This window comes from Haliotis cracherodii, unplaced genomic scaffold (genome assembly GCF_022045235.1).
Source record: "Haliotis cracherodii isolate W230 unplaced genomic scaffold, xgHalCrac1.p SCAF_15, whole genome shotgun sequence".
Taxonomy (NCBI): Eukaryota; Metazoa; Mollusca; class Gastropoda; order Lepetellida; family Haliotidae; genus Haliotis; species Haliotis cracherodii.
The window spans coordinates 36,641,934-36,659,801 of record NW_027266270.1 but is presented as its reverse complement, the minus strand read 5'-3'; the positions used below and the strand labels follow the sequence as shown (position 1 = coordinate 36,659,801).

The window sequence follows — 17,868 nt, the reverse complement described above, 5'->3', positions numbered from 1 at the left end:
GCATCGATCCATGCAATTGGGATACGATGACATGCATCAACCAAGTCAGCAAGACTGTTACATGTATCCAGATACAGTGGATTCAATTCAACTGACGCTCATTTCAATCTCTTTTGTTTGCTGGCTTTGTATGCAACAGTTCGTTTGACTAGCTCTAGAAACAATGGTTGGCAAATAAAACCTTTTTAAAACAAAATGATATTCACGAGTTCGATTTGTTTCTAACATGCTAAGTTCTCGACATTTAGAATATTGACAGGGGGTGAAGTATGCGATGAACTATTTGTGCAATACAGTAACGCATTCAATGATAAAGTGAGGTTACTAAAATACTGTTCAAAGAGGCGTTAAACATATATTCCGAGGAAACACCTGTCGTTGTAGTCGTTGATTTTGGGTGTAGCACATTACAATTCCAACACACATACATACTAAACACAACATGTGATCAGCGGGAGGTATCAACAATCGAACATTTAGACCGGCTAGCTCCGATAAAGTGTAGGAGAAACACAATGTAAAGTTCTTTTGATACATTCAAATGTTTACTATTCGACATACTTAACAATATGTAGTACCAAAGTATTATTGAGCCCTGAGGTCGAAAGTGCCGCACCGAACTGTGACGAGTAAACATATTTTGAGTTCTTGGGCTTCGCCAAAGTGCTAAACGTCTATCACCTTCGCCATGTCAGACTTTTTTCCAACACTTCACTGACACTCCTAATATAACTGAAATATTGTTCAAAGAAGGGTTACATCTAACTCACTCACATTCGCAAGGTTTTATTCACCCTTTAGACTTTACTGTAGTGTTTGTGTTGGGTGCCCTGAGAATGAACAGTATACGAGGGTGTCTGAAACTATCTGGACCTGACTATAAACAATATGCGCATGTAGTGATTGATATTGACTGTAGCATATACACCCTTCACTTCTTTCTGTACTGGATCATGCAAGTTGTTATATAAAGCGCTTTTGGGTTTGGAAAGGGCGCCATAAAATATATAATATATTATTATATTACCATAATTTGAGGGACAAACGAAAATCGCGAAAATTGTTGTTACATTTGATTATGCCAACATAACTATTCCTGCAACAGTTTGTAAAAGTGTCTGGTAATTTTGTATAAAATTAAATTGGTTCAATGAAGACTGCGACAAGAAATGTATTTGCAACCCCATTACCCCTACCATGTTTGAAATTGTGTAAATCTGTGTCGAAAATTGCACATTTATTTATTTAAAAAGATGAGATATCTAAGATACCTATCAGCGCCAGCACAGTTCATTTTTTAAATACAATAGAGCCAACTTAAGATATTTTCAACTGAATAACAAACACGTGATAAAATCAACTGTATAGTTTCTTTTGTCACTCAGTATATTGTACAAGGAATAAGGAGGTTACGGGTTAATGAACGCGTTCCACGGTCGTACAATGTAAATGTAAATGTAAAAAGGTACAAGTGCTTATATAATTCAATACAAGTAAATATATTCTGAAGTTGAATAATGCATCTTTTAATGCATATTCATGAAGACATCTCGACTTTAAGGTCGTGGTTCACAATTAGCATGTGCTTGTTAATGCACGGCGCACAGTTTGGATGTTTGCCTTTTTGTTGGTAGCATGTTACTCGTTCATGTCACTTGTGTTTAATGTGAACAGCACATTATTATTGTTTGGCTATCAGGGGCTCATAAAAACACATTTGTGTAGCCGTAAATAATTCTTACGTAATGCCACGGCTTGCTCGAAATCAACGTCTACGTATGTGAGAATTTGCCAGACAATTAACTGTCCATCGAAACACAATGTTATTTATTTGGAGACATTATCTACAGCAGGGAAACACTCATGACAGTCTTGCCACGGACCGGTCGGTCACAAGGCCAACAAGACAACCATATTCGGTTGGTGCATCTACGGAATCGAAACCAAACTGCCACATTAACAGCTGGGGCACGTCCTGGGTTGAGACCACTGAGTGGCAGAACCGTACGCATCAGGTTAAGGAAGAACAACGACGCCCAGTTTTGCTGTAACGTCCCCGGCGTCAGGTACGCCTAGGTTGGTGAAGCAACATCGGAGTTTCAGAAGACAAGACTGGGACGTATACTGCTCACAGATGAGTCCAAGTTTCACCTCTGCGTTAATCGATATCCTCAGTTTGGGGGTGGAAGTGTGATTGTGTGGGAAGGCATCGCAACCAATGGGAGAACACAACTCATCATTGTTAATGGCAAGTTGAATGGCGTGCGCTAGCAGGACGACATCGTTCAATATCATGGTCTACCATGGTCTTACTTTTGAGGCGGCATAACATTGCTGTACTGCCATGGCGTCTGTTGTCAGTCATCTAGTGTCTTCAATGCACCGCCGCTGCTTCGCCTGTATCAAAGCACATGGTGGTCACACCTGATACTGACATTGGTAATTGAGTTGTTACGTCACCCTCCTTTTAGGATGTGTAGCTCGGTCTCCTGTTGCCAGATATGTATATCAGATATCAATGATCAGACGAATGACCAAATACCAAGTTGTTATATTCGTAACATTTATGCCACATTATATGAAGCACAGTTCACCTTTTTCCGTTAGTATGTATGTGATTTCAAGCTAAAGAAATATATGTTCTCTATCAATATCTTAATATCTCCATAATATAAATTTGTTTTAGTCAATGTTATTCTCGTTCCTAATTCGGAATTCTAATTTTGTTTGTTTGTTTGTTGTTGAACGCCTCACTCAGCAATATTCCCGCCTTATGGCGACAGCTTGTAAATAATCAAGTCTGGACCAGACAATCCAGTGATTGACACCATGAGCATCGATCCACGCAATTGGGATACGATGACATGCATCAAAACCAAGTCAGCGAACCTGACCACCCGATCCCGTTAGTCGCCTCTTACGACAAGAATAGTCGCCTTTTACGGCAAGTATGGGTTGCTGAAGACCTATTCTATCCCGGATCCTCACGGGTCTCGGCATCTAAATCTAAGACTTCAGTTCTGGACAATAAATTGTTACATTCACCAGAGTGGCGGATACAACTGAGAATCATTTATAATTCTAAACATGATACTGGTGAATGTTTGATTCAGATTGGTTAAAAGGAAGTAACCTTTATCATACTGATACCGCTTTTAAATTAATCCTTTCCACACACAAAAAACGTGAGTATTAAAACATCGATCTATCGATATCGTACGCGTCGACTCATAAAACAATGGCTACCAATAACCCATTAATGATATTGTGTATGTTCGATGTCAGAACAATAGCTTATCAAACATGATGAAATCTATTTCAGAACACACTAAATTAGGTAAAACATACACTAATGGGCCACATAATCATCGGTCACAATACTAAGCAGTCTCTCTCTGGTGTAGTTGTGTGCAGCTGAACACGGCGATATTCTAACATACTTTGGCATTGGTTGTGCAAGGAGGCTCACTTCTGCTAATAAATCATTGGTTTAATATTAAACTCAACCACATACCAGGACTGTCCTCTGTGTTCATACAATTACTGTCACCATTAACAGATATTTAGGCAGTCAGAGTCAGCGAAGGGTAAGGGAGGCAACTCAAGTTTAGCCAATGTCGAAGTGCGGGGTGGAGTGATCGTCATAATTCATCGCCGAGATATTTCAAACCGAACGTTCGAAATACATAACTTCATATTATTTAATCAAGTTTGTTGGAGAAATAATGTGGTCAGAATTTATTTTTCACTATTCCTACAACCTGTCAAATCTACAATGGAGATGTATGTTGATTTCCTAGAACTGACTTCGTTGAGTCCAAGCAGTGCAGATATACAACACCTGGCGATGAATTTAATACATGTAGCTTTGGGGGATATTTTCACAACTTCTTTTTTAAAACTATGTGTGTTTAAGAGTTATTTTGAACTTGTCGAGACTTGAGTATTTTAATGATGAACTTTAATAATATTAATACCACTTATAACTACCCTGATCCCGTTCCGGAATGTCCTAAGAGGTAACCTCCCAATTGTCACACGGTCCAATTGTCTTGTATTTAGATATAAAGTGGTGTAATTTTACGCCGAAGACATGTTGTCAATTATTTGATTCATTTGTAACTTCCACGATGTGTTACGGGTGGGAATTTTGGGGGCATGGGTGGCCCAGTCGTCTAAGGTTTCGCGATTCGCTGTGCAGAGTTGCCTTGGGCACGCCAGAAACCTATGATTGTGGGCTCGAATCCCGGTTCGCCCCGATTATGTTTCTAGGTTTGTCAGCAGTAGCCAATATAGTTCCAACTGAAATATGTTTCTTATAGAGTGGCGAAGCAACATATACGCAAAACAACACTTGTTTTTAATTGCCTTTCGCGGCAATCCATCGGTCTGTCTGCTAGAGTACTGCCCTTTGTCAAAGGGAAGCTACTCTAACCCTAGTCTATGAGACGTCACGGCCTCGGTCAGACGTTGTTGACAGTCGGTCTGTCCTGTCATATTAAGAAGTGTTGTCAGATGTACACTCAGCGACAAAACGAAACAAGGTAACAATTCAAACATATTTCGGCCAAATCCAACTATTTTAATTTGTGGAAAAGGTCTACAAGCACAGATATGGCTACTGATCCTGCTTGGCTAGGCTTCGTGCCCTCACAAAATTGTTTCGAAATTTATATCTCCAAAGTTGCCAAAACTTATAAAATGCCTCAGCTACATCACAGTTAGACACTGATTTTCAGTATGTTAGACTGTTCTTTTGATAATGATAGCAATTATCCCTGTAGTTTATCCAGATTCCCGATGGTTAAATCCGACTCGATCGCCGAATGACGAGGGTGACGCCATAGTTTGTTTATAATCAGTGAAAGTAGTCCCTACTTGACCTTTGATATTTGCATCTCTATCCGCATATGACCCCAACGGATATCGTTTTTATCCGTTGGCTTTATCCTGCCGAGAAACCTACCCCTTATATGATAAATCTTTTGAAGCGCACTTGTTCTTTCTAGCATTTAATTCAATTGATCAGAATACAAAATATACTCAATTAAAGGTCAATTAATTTTACTAACATACACTGAGTCCCATGTTTTGTATCATTGAAAAACACACAGATCAAACACAACTTAAAAACACAATCATAATCTGGTTCATCTGTATCACCTGGCGAGTTGGAGTGTCTTACTCTGGCCGCCGTTGGGAGATGCTTATTGATTAAGTAGGTAAGACCAGGCAGTGATACTGGGCACACTTTACTGACCTGTCGGATGATTGGCACGTAATTGGGGCGTCTGACAATTGGGAGTGAACCTTCTAAGATAGCGGACCCCTGTAATTACTAGTACGCCTTCTAAGAGAGCGTTCTTGTCGTCATGCTAGAATGGAGATACCCTACTGTGCTGAAGCGCTCGGTTCCAAATTAAAATAAAATGTATCTAATCTACAGTGGGACTACGTCAAATTTCAAAACACGGTAGGTTTATCTCTTTATGTATATTGATCATGAAAATCGTTATCATACTTTGTATTATGAATGTTATCAAAATATGAATACGGGAAACATTCAACAGTTAATTGCAGACCGCGTTTGAAGGTTAAGTGATATAACGGTGTCGTCCCGATCGGTTCAATAGAAAGCTCAGAAACAGAAAGTAGAGGTCGACGGATCAGTACCTGGAGATAATCTCAAAACAAAGCTGTTACCATAGTGATGGGGTACAGAAAGCGTTGCTGTGTGATGGGTACCCCCACTGATGCCACTATAAGGGATAAGGTTTATTCCATACTGAAAGGCCTAATGCCCATAGTACAATTCTGTTTTCGGGAGTGGTTACAGATCCGTTTAACAGGTCATGTTCTAATTAACATAGCATCATAGAGGAACATTGATAGAACTTTAAGAGTACCTTTATCAGTAGTTGACATGATCGATATAATTTTATGAAGAGCTGGATGTACAAAAAAAGGCAGATCAAAATATATTTTCTTCTTTGGTGGTCGTATTTTGGACAAACAAACAGAAAATGAAACTCATCTTCAATCACATTTAAACCACATTTCTCACATATTCTCAATTCTCTGGCTATGTTACTATGTCTGCCTACTTCGATCCCAAGTCTAAGAGAGCTGCATCTAAATTGTGCTAAACTTATTCTAAACCTTTTAAAATTGATATCAAATAAATAGTATTCTGGGGAAATAGTTGTCTTAAAAAGCTTGTAGTAATTGCATTTTTCTGAATTTATAACATGCGATGACCATTTTTGTAAGTAGATACTCTTAAGTCTTTGGCGTATAGATACTTAAAACGAATCTGGATTGTTAGGTACACATTGATTATGCCAAACATACCCATAGCAGCATTCATTTAATAACGACTTTACATCATATACCCAATTGCGGATTCCATGTTTTTCATACAATAACATTATATTGTCACATTTTCTAGGTAATCTATCAATAGGCATTTTAAGAATCTTGAACCAATACTTGAGAATTCTAATATATTGAAATATGTACAGTGGTACACGTCCACATTCACCCTGTACCATAACATTCGATGTACAGTTTTTTTTACGCCAAGGAATCGTTTACAAGCATATAGATAGATCAGTTCAATAGTTCTGTGTTCAGTATTACTCAAGACCCCTGCTCCATATAAAGGAATTGGAGTAATTTTTGTATCAAGTATTTTTAAAAAAAAGGTTTTATATGAAAGATCAGATAAAGTTTTTAAACTATGTAAGATTCCCATTAGTATCTTTTTTTGCCTGCATTGCTGCATTACTGGTGTGGTAATTCCACGATAATCTGTCTGTAAATGTTACCCTCAGATATTTATAAGAAGTGACAATTTGTAACGGTTGTGGGTTGAAGAACAATTTTTCCCAACTTGATAGCTTATTTCCCTGTTTAAAAACTTAAACTTTCGTTTTCTAAGTGTTCACTTGGAGTTTACAATTAGAACAGTACAACACTGGTTGATCAATGAAATTCTGTAAACCGTTTATCGTACTAGAGAACAGAACTATATCATCAGCAAAAAGAAACAGAAATATCTTAACAATATCTGGATGCAGCTGTTCACCATCCGTACAATTATCCTTAATTTGTGCAGCCAGTTCATTGATGAAAAAACAGAACAGGAAGGGGCTGAGATTACAGCCTTGGCGTACACCACTGTTACATGTGAAGACATCAGAGTATTTTCCCTGGTTTTTAATACATGACTTTACACTTTGATAAATATTGCATGATAATTTACCCTTTTTATTACTAACACCATTTAAAAAAAAACAATGACCACATTATATTTCTGTTTACAGAATGAAACGCTTTTTTGAAGTCTACAAAAATTGCATAACAATTTCCACCTTTTCTCTACATGTATTTGTGAATAATCGCATTAAGTATGCAAATATTATCCGTGGTTGGGCACCCTTGCCTAAAACCTGCTTGTTCTTCCGAAATTTTACCTAATGAATCTGACCAAAACTGTGAGCCTTTTATAGATAACAGAAACAAATATTTTGCTAAAAACATTCAGAAGGGTAATTCCTCGATAGTTGTTTGTATCAGAACGCGATCCTGATTTGTGTAGTGGAATAACGACACCGATAGTCTACGTTTTTTTGGAAATAAGACGTTTCTAAAATCTTATGAAACAGTAACTCAAGGTACGGGAGTAGAATATTGGCAGAATGTTAAAATAAACTCTAGAATTAAACCATCTTTGCCGAACTCTTGCTGTTTTTCAAATCGTAGATAGCTTTTTGAATTTCCTCTCTTGTGATTGGCGTGTCAAGAATTGTAGCAGTTATGTCATTGTCACATGTTTCCTGATCTGCTTATTCAAAGAAGGTATCCCTAACACCATTACCACAAAACATATTTTTGAAATAATCATACCAATTTCAATGTTATTTTTAAGCTCATAATGTGGATTTAGCTTTCCGAGGGTTGTCCAAAATTCTTTCCACGACTTAATGTTATGTTCCAAATATTGTTTTTTTTCTTTTCAAGAAATAAAAGCTTCTTTTCCCTGCACGTGGTTTTGTAAAGATTTCTAATTCCTGTATATTACCTTAACGACTGCAAATCTTTATCTCTTCTGAATTTGTTGAGGCATGTACATCTCTCTTTTTTAGTAACTGACATTCCCAATCAAACCATTGTTGTGTTTTCTTAACCATGTGAACTACTTTCTTCATTTCGTCACCAGCATAGGAGAGTGCCTCTCTAATAAACTTGATACTTTCATCAATATTTGTGAATGCGGCATCAACTGCTTTTTCAACCAGTGACACAAACTTGTCTGAAGATAAGTTACAAAGAAATATTTCCTCTTTATCAGTTCTCCATTAAAATCTAAATCTCCCTGTCTTTGCTAACTGATCACCCTCTGTATTATAATATAAATAATCAGCAAACTTGTTCTTGAAGTCTAACTTCTGAATCCACGTCTCTGTGAGGCCTACAATGTCTCAGTCCTCTAATTTAGTCTTCAAACCAGATGTATTCCATTATAAGAGTTTCATAGTAGGAGAGTCATCACTTTTTCAATCCTCTGAGTATTGGTAAGGGCCCCGGCCACACCCCTGGGTAGTGCGGTCCTACTGGCTGCCCCTAGAGCTGGTAGCCTGACTGCGGGTAGTGGGGCGCGAACTCCCCTATTGCTAATCTAGGACTAGCAAGGCTAGCTATATAGATAAATGTAGACTACAGCTGCTGGGGCGTCGCTGCAACAACTCCTGTGTGTCAATTTGTAAAACTTAACTCTATTATTTTCATAACAATAATTTACACAGTTTATGAGGAGTGTGCTTTCAACAGCTAAGAAATATAAGCTACTTCATCATGTATTTCACTACGTTTGCACAGGGGAATTCCCCACGAAGACTAAGTGGAGAACGATTGTGTTAAATGAAATAACTACCCACGAGGAAGAAGTATAGAAATACACACTATCATAGAGAGCTGACCTATCTCGATATTGTACAATTCACACAACACGTACTCCTCACGTGTTATACAGCACTGTAATGTTATATCCAGAATTGAGAGAAGAAATACAGTATGTAATAAGGATTGGATCCAGAAGCAACACATCTAAGGAATGTACAAAATGTAATACTTTTGCATGTGATTGTTATCACCATGTCATCTTGAACTGTGAATATCTTCTTTCAGAGAGAGATGTATTCTATTCATCTCTAATTGATAATCTTGATGTTGAAATGTATGTTAAAATAGAGATGATGGAAGACCATGATATGTTAGCATTCTTTCTTGGTGCAGAAAACAATGACATTGATGAAATAACGTGTCATTTCACTATTTTTGAATTCTCAAAGTATTTAAATCAAATTAAACATATCCTAAACAACGTGTGGTAACCTTACCAATATTTCTCACTGTTTATAGCCTGTAAATATGCGGGACATAAATATATATATGTTTGATTATTTTGTTATTTAATTATTTAATGACATTATCTTGTGTTTTGAGAATCTTCGGATATATCTGGAGGATATAAAGACATTCATTCATTCATTCATTCATTCATCCATTCTGCGGGCTGATTAGGAAGAGAGAATCACATATCTTGTCTTAGACTAACATCTAGTCTCTGAAATGAACATATTTTATAAACAAAACAGTTGTTAAATGATCTTAATATAATATAACAAAAAGGAACTAAGATACTTCATTTCAACCTGAAACTTCAGTAATCAAGACTTACCAAATATGAAAGACTTGCACGGTCTACACTGGGTAGGTATATTTCAGGGTCTGTATGTCCTTGTGTCGTATGAACATTTGAAGTAGCTGTGAGGCCATGTATTGCATTTGTTGAATCAAAACACGATTCCGTACACAAAGGTTGTCAGAAGATTTATTTGACAGCAAGAAAGTATGTAATCAAACTCTGATAAGCCATTATGTAGATCTAACTGTTGACCGCAGGCCCCCCATTTGAGGAGCTTGTGGGTGGCTCATAGCGTGATATTGCCGGGACATCCCTGGAAGCGCCGTCAACAGTGCCTCACCCTAACAACTCTTGTCTCTAACACACATTGCGGCCACGAGTCAGACATGTGACGACCATTTTGAAGTAGAAATGAGTCAGTGAGTGATGTTTTACGCCAAACTCCCCAATATTCCAGTCACAGCACGGGGAAGGTTTAGCCTTGTACACCAACGCATTAGTCACAAGGCTACGCTGGGCAACCCCGCATTGGTTCTATCAACGCTAACTCATTAAATGACAAAAGCTATCTGCTACAACTTATACAGTATACACGATGATTTGGCAGTATTGCTTGTTGATGTCAAGGATTGCACGTTTCATATAAAGGATTGAACATGTTTCATATAAAGGAATGAACATGTTTCATATAAAGGATTGAACATGTTTAACATAAAGGACTGACTATGTTTAGTGTCACGGATTGCACTTGTTTAGTGTTGATTGTAAAGCTTAAAGCTTCATCTTACATACGGCCGCGTAATTGTGATCCACACATGGGGTGTTCTTCCATGTGACTTTGTTGTCATAGTAACATATCTTCGTACAGTAGCCACCGGTCAGTCCAGACATGCCATGTCCGTCGCTCCAGTTCTCGTAGACGGGGTCCGATCCGTCCAGCCAGGTGAACTTGTCGAACACACTGCGGTACCGGTAACCTGGAGACGAGCAACGACATTAAACATCCCCCATAGCGCAGTTAAAGGCAAACATACATTCTGTGGAAGCCAGTGTTAGGGCTTTATGTAACGATAATACCACAAGAGGCTCGTTGCCCCGGTAGCTGACTTTTTACGAAATGAACATGAAATGACGTAATTTGTGTGTTGCTGATACCTAAATATAACACAGAATGACCGCAGCGTTGCGTCACTTATCCGCAACAAATCCGCTGGTCGATGGGTCGAGTCCTATATCCGGCCCTGATCAGTACTTGCCAATCAGCGCCATACCAGTCATAGAGGGTTTCCCCAAATGGTCAATGCCCACGACACTTTACCGTACAATCAAGCTGTCCCTAATGGTGAAATTGATAAACAGTAAGGAAACCCAACTCATTCACTCCCATCTTTCTGTGTCCTTACCAACGAGTGATGATATACTAGGATAAGTGTCATAATCCCAAATATGAAATAAATATAGGGTCCATGATCGTGGATGTAATATATTCCACTGGCAGTATTGTTGGAATATATCCCAAATATTCAGACTTAATTTGTAACATAGGGTCAGTTGCTTTAGTTACCTATGAGGACGTCCTTCTCCTCTCCCTTGTGGAAGTCCTTCACCATGTTGTAGACGAAGTCGTTCTCAGCCTTGCGGTGGACTGTCACCATGTTGCTGTCGCCCCTGTTGATAGAAGTGGGACAGAATGAAGGTCTACATATAATTTAATGAAGTTGTCCGAACACCTACCTGAGGTTTTGTTTGTTTGTTGTTTAACGCCACAGTCAGCAACATTCCAGCTTATGCAGCGCTTTGTAAACATTGAATCATGACCAGACATTCTAGCGTTTGACATCGTGCCACGGACACTGTTTATTACAGTCCAACGTACTGGTTACACAGAACAGCCACGGACACTGTTTACTACAGGAGGACTTACTGGTTACACAGAACAGCCACGGACACTGTTTACTACAGGAGGACTTACTGGTTACACAGAGCAGCCACGGACACTGTTTACTACAGGAGGACTTACTGGTTACACAGAACAGCCACGGACACTGTTTACTACAGGAGGACTTACTGGTTACACAGAACAGCCACGGACACTGTTTACTACAGGAGGACTTACTGGTTACACAGAGCAGCCACGGACACTGTTTACTACAGGAGGACTTACTGGTTACACAGAGCGGCCACGGAGACTGTTTACTACAGGAGGACTTACTGGTTACACAGAGCAGCCACGGACACTGTTTACTACAGGAGGACTTACTGGTTACACAGAGCGGCCACGGACACTGTTTACTACAGGAGGACTTACTGGTTACACAGGGCAGCCACGGACACTGTTTACTACAGGAGGACTTACTGGTTACACAGAGCGGCCACGGACACTGTTTACTACAGGAGGACTTACTGGTTACACAGAGCAGCCACGGACACTGTTTACTACAGGAGGACTTACTGGTTACACAGAACAGCCACGGACACTGTTTACTACAGGAGGACTTACTGGTTACACAGAACAGCCACGGACACTGTTTACTACATGTGGACTTACTGGTTACACAGAACAGCCACGGACACTGTTTACTACAGGAGGACTTACTGGTTACACAGAGCAGCCACGGACACTGTTTACTACAGGATGACTTACTTGTTACACAGAGCAGCAACGGACACTGTTTACTACAGGATGACTTACTGGTTACACAGAGCGGCCACGGACACTGTTTACTACAGGAGGACTTACTGGTTACACAGGGCAGCCACGGACACTGTTTACTACAGGAGGACTTACTGGTTACACAGAGCGGCCACGGACACTGTTTACTACAGGAGGACTTACTGGTTACACAGGGCAGCCACGGACACTGTTTACTACAGGAGGACTTACTGGTTACACAGAGCGGCCACGGACACTGTTTACTACAGGAGGACTTACTGGTTACACAGAGCAGCCACGGACACTGTTTACTACAGGAGGACTTACTGGTTACACAGAGCGGCAACGGACACTGTTTACTACAGGATGACTTACTGGTTACACAGAGCGGCAACGGACACTGTTTACTACAGGAGGACTTACTGGTTACACAGGGCAGCCACGGACACTGTTTACTACAGGAGGACTTACTGGTTACACAGAACAGCCACGGACACTGTTTACTACAGGAGGACTTACTGGTTACACAGAACAGCCACGGACACTGTTTACTACATGTGGACTTACTGGTTACACAGAACAGCCACGGACACTGTTTACTACAGGAGGACTTACTGGTTACACAGAGCAGCCACGGACACTGTTTACTACAGGAGGACTTACTGGTTACACAGAGCAGCCACGGACACTGTTTACTATAGGAGGACTTACTGGTTACACAGAGCAGCCACGGACACTGTTTACTACAGGAGGACTTACTGGTTACACAGAGCGGCCACGGACACTGTTTACTACAGGAGGACTTACTGGTTACACAGAGCGGCAACGGACACTGTCTACTACAGGAGGACTTACTGGTTACACAGAGCGGCCACGGACACTGTTTACTACAGGAGGACTTACTGGTTACACAGAGCGGCAACGGACACTGTTTACTACAGGATGACTTACTGGTTACACAGAGCAGCCACGGACACTGTTTACTACAGGATGACTTACTGGTTACACAGAGCAGCAACGGACACTGTTTACTACAAGATGACTTACTGGTTACACAGAGCGGCCACGGACACTGTTTACTACAGGAGGACTTACTGGTTACACAGGGCAGCCACGGACACTGTTTACTACAGGAGGACTTACTGGTTACACAGAGCGGCCACGGACACTGTTTACTACAGGAGGACTTACTGGTTACACAGAGCGGCAACGGACACTGTTTACTACAGGAGGACTTACTGGTTACACAGAGCGGCAACGGAGACTGTTTACTACAGGAGGACTTACTGGTTACACAGAGCGGCCACGGACACTGTTTACTACAGGAGGACTTACTAGTTACACAGAGCGGCCACGGACACTGTTTACTACAGGAGGACTTACTGGTTACACAGAGCGGCAACGGACACTGTTTACTACAGTAGAAATTACTGGTTTCACAGAGCAGCCACGGACACTGTTTACTACAGGAGGACTTACTGGTTACACAGAGCGGCAACGGACACTGTCTACTACAGGAGGACTTACTGGTTACACAGAGCGGCAACGGTGTCGTACTGGGGCGCGGTCTTGCCGGTGTACAGGTAGCAGGAGCCTGCGTGTTCCTTCCAAGCTGGGGAAAACAACAGTGGCATAATGACAGCCTTTCTTGAAGATGAAGTCCGGTGTGGAAGAGTTGGAAAACCGGGCCCGTGGGCACTAACACAGGCCTTCTAAGACTGTGTCCATATAACATTTAAACAACTTGACTATCCACTCTATTGGTTTTAATGATACCCGTATGTTATTAATAATATCTAACACAAAACACGGGTTTACACAATAATTGATAGCCTACACGTTTACACAGTTGATAGCCTACACGTTTACACAGTTGATAGCCTACACGTTTACACAATTGATAGCCTACACGTTTACACAGATGATAGCCTACACGTTTACACAATTGATATCCTACACGTTTACACAATTGATAGCCTACACGTTTACACAGTTGATAGCCTACACGTTTATACTGTTGATAGCCTACACGTTTACACAGTTCATAGCCTACACGTTTATACTGTTGATAGCCTACACGTTTACACAGTTCATAGCCTACACGTTTACACAATTGATAGCCTACACGTTTACACAGATGATAGCCTACACGTTTACACAATTGATATCCTACACGTTTACACAATTGATAGCCTACACGTTTACACAGTTGATAGCCTACACGTTTATACTGTTGATAGCCTACACGTTTACACAGTTCATAGCCTACATGTTTACACAAACTGTTTGCATTTGGCCTGTCATTGGGGTTTTTTCGGGCCGGAGAAGCAAATAACGATAACGAAAGAGCTGCATGTGTTAACAAATAAGCAATCTCATCGATCAAAAAGACTTAACTTAATGTGCTGAATAAAAACATAATAGCAATAACAATCGTGATATACTCCTATTCCCCGCCAATGAATGTTCGGCGCACGACCCATGGCCCTGGCACAACCACCACCCTGGACATGTTCACTGGCACTGATTTACAGCAATTCCCCGGGACTGGTTGATGCTTTTTTTTGGCCGTTTTTCCCTTGAGTACCAGGATGATGTCCCAGAAATCTTGACTAGTTCGTGGTCTGTGCTGCGTCAACCGTATAGCCCTTTGTCGCTTTTTTGATAGTAGGTGGACGTATCGTCACATTGCTCAACAAGATGAAATACAGTTTTGTCTTGGAAATAATAAGGAAATGTAAGTATCTTTTAAGTACCATCGGTAATGGTGGCGAAGTCACTTGCTTGGTATTGTGCGATTTTTTTTCACACTTTTCTGCTTAATAACACTTCACCTGTAACTAAACACTTCACCTGTAACTAAACACTTCACCTGATCATTGCTTATTTTATCGCGTTAATATGTTATGATCAATGTTTAAAATGACTAAAAGTTTCATTTAGGCAATTTATTAAACGCCTAAATATTCAGTTAATTTACAAATTGAATGAAAACTCTCTCCACTGAAACCTGAATAACTAAATTTCTATAATTCCTAAACATCAAAACACACCAGTTCAATGCTTGATTTGGGTAATGCTCCGGAAATAAAACGTGACAGAAGGTAGGACGTACTACGCCCCTTCCTGCATCCCCCCCTCCCCCTCCCATTTCGTGGCGGGGGTAACAATGACGATACAGATACAAACATCCCCTCTTACCTTGTGGGCAAATGCTGACAGACGCTGGTGATTCTGGAACAGATAACAGAGTAACAGTCAAGTACCTCACAGCTGACCGTTCGTTGTTGATGTGCCTGGGCTTGTCAAGACAAGGGTGAGCTATGCAGCAACAGTTAATGCAGTACATGTAAATCAAGTTTCATCATGTGTATAAAGCATGTAGTTTTAGTGACTGGTGGTAATAAACAGAGTCTATCGAGCAAACGGGTAGCCATAGCAACATCAATTAAAAGATAAATAAACAGTATACACAATTTCATTGCACCTCTGTCTGTCATTAAGACATGTACCATGTATACCCACCAAGGAGACAAATGACGCCATTCTTCTCACTGGCACCGGCCGAGTTCTTGTGGAACAAAGAGGTGTGGGTCAGCTCTGGCAACACAGAATTAGCACAGACATTAATCCATGTGTGATTCGATTTCAAAGAACATCATATTTTTCATTGTTTGCGGTTACATACCTGGGCTCATTTCGACAAAGCGACCGTTGCTCTACGACTGTTGTAAGGCCATGTTAAAGGGAAACAATTCCAACTCTCAATCGTCTAGCCGGCGCCATTTTAATTAGCCCACGTTGTCGCCAGAAACCAATTAACGCTAGCGACCCAACAAACTGGGCTTCTTACCAGCGAGTGGGCAACTGGAAAACCTCTTTGACAGCGAGGGGTAATCCCCTTGAATCCCCGCAGTTGAGTGGATGATGATGACTATAACCTTTCACCTTGCAAATTCATCTGGGTGTGCAAATAGTTTGGTTTGACGATCGTAGTTCTACGACTGTTGTAAGTCTATATTAAAGTGTGGAAGTTACGATCGTCTTAGCTCTAAGATCGCTTTGTGAATCGGTGCACAGGTGTGTCACTATTGTGTACGTGATATTCTCTTGAAACACGCAATAAACCGACGACACGAACACGCGGTGTATGGAGAAGTTCACATAATATTCGACGGCTTACATTCATCTTCAGTAGAGGCAAGCAATTTCAGCTACTAGATATACACAACCTAGCTCCAACTACACACTGGTACATCCAATATCCGGCCCGACCTTCACACATCGGATCCAAATGGAATCGAACCTTGGATTTCAAAACACTGTTAGTCACAGTTCTGAACATTGCTATCACTAGTCACAGATGTTTACAAACAGCCCCCTCCCATATGCAACACTGGGCTCCCCTTGGTAGAGCTAACGAATTCTGGGTACATTACTCTCAATGTTGTTTATCGGTGGTGATTATCTGATTGTACAAGGTATGCATACCTACTGATGATTCTTCTATGGTTAGTTACAACGCCAATACAGGAACATGCGGAGTGGGGGGGACTTTAGAAAATATTTAAGAATTAAATGTCGGACCTTGCGACAACCTTCATACAATGTTTGGACCTCACTCTATGACGGTTCAGACTCCAGTGAACTTGCGCAAAGTCATTTCATCGAATAGTGTGTGCCTAGGAGGTCGTATAGGCATACCGAGTTTATTTAGTGCGTTGTGACGCCTTGTTTACACTGACAGACATACGACCAGCAACTCTATCGAGGAAAACATAGTAACAGAAAATATGACATGAACGTATGTATGCTCAAATTTCCCTTCTGCAAGACTATTGTAGTTTGATTACAATAAATAGAATCAAAGAATAGATGACACGTGTCTGTTAAACACACCCCAGTAAATCAGTACCTACAAGACAAAATGGCCCATACGATGAACGTGACGAGGAGATTTCCGATTTGGTGTTCATCATCGATGAACTGGTCGATCATTTAAAGCTGATTAAGAAAATGTGTCCAAAAGTTCTAAAGTAACTTCATGGATTACTGGAGAAAGTAACGTCATGGATTTCTGGAGAAAGTAACGTCATGGATTTGCTCGTGCCTTTGTTTTCTTCACTTGGATGGGTCGTAGCGAGGATATTCAATCACATATGTGCATCCAATGTTTAGGACTAATGTGCCTAAATAATTATAAACATGGCTTCTGTAAGTATTCGCTTTGGGGAATTCCCAGTGTGTACAGTAACTGTTGAACATCAAATGGTTAAATCCGTCCTGATGATATATCGAGTTCAATGTGTCAACAAATTATCACAGCATCAAATGTTTACCTGAATAGTAAGGAATGTTAAACTATGGTTAATGGTGCCTACCGTAATATGTGTCAGTACCCACGTCGGCGCCATCACTGCCGACCACCACCTCGTTCGTCCAGTAGTCCATATAGCCACCGAACGCCAACAATTGGTTCCGGATATCTCGCTTAAAAAAATAGATA

General features: G+C 40.5%; 1 protein-coding gene across 1 annotated transcript in view; it reads right to left on the bottom strand.

The window, feature by feature from the left end:
• Window positions 1-10,480: 10,480 nt before the first annotated feature.
• LOC139462113 (cell surface hyaluronidase CEMIP2-like) overlaps window positions 10,481-17,868 on the bottom strand; it is a 28,389-nt gene continuing 21,001 nt past the window's right edge. Inside the window, exons 30-35 of the mRNA XM_071243617.1 lie at window positions 17,744-17,852; window positions 15,888-15,962; window positions 15,564-15,596; window positions 13,890-13,974; window positions 11,274-11,377; window positions 10,481-10,686 (exon numbers count right to left, since the gene is read on the bottom strand). Of these exons, the coding sequence (XP_071099718.1) occupies window positions 10,481-10,686; window positions 11,274-11,377; window positions 13,890-13,974; window positions 15,564-15,596; window positions 15,888-15,962; window positions 17,744-17,852 (612 nt within the window). The remainder of the gene's footprint in view (window positions 10,687-11,273; window positions 11,378-13,889; window positions 13,975-15,563; window positions 15,597-15,887; window positions 15,963-17,743; window positions 17,853-17,868) is intronic.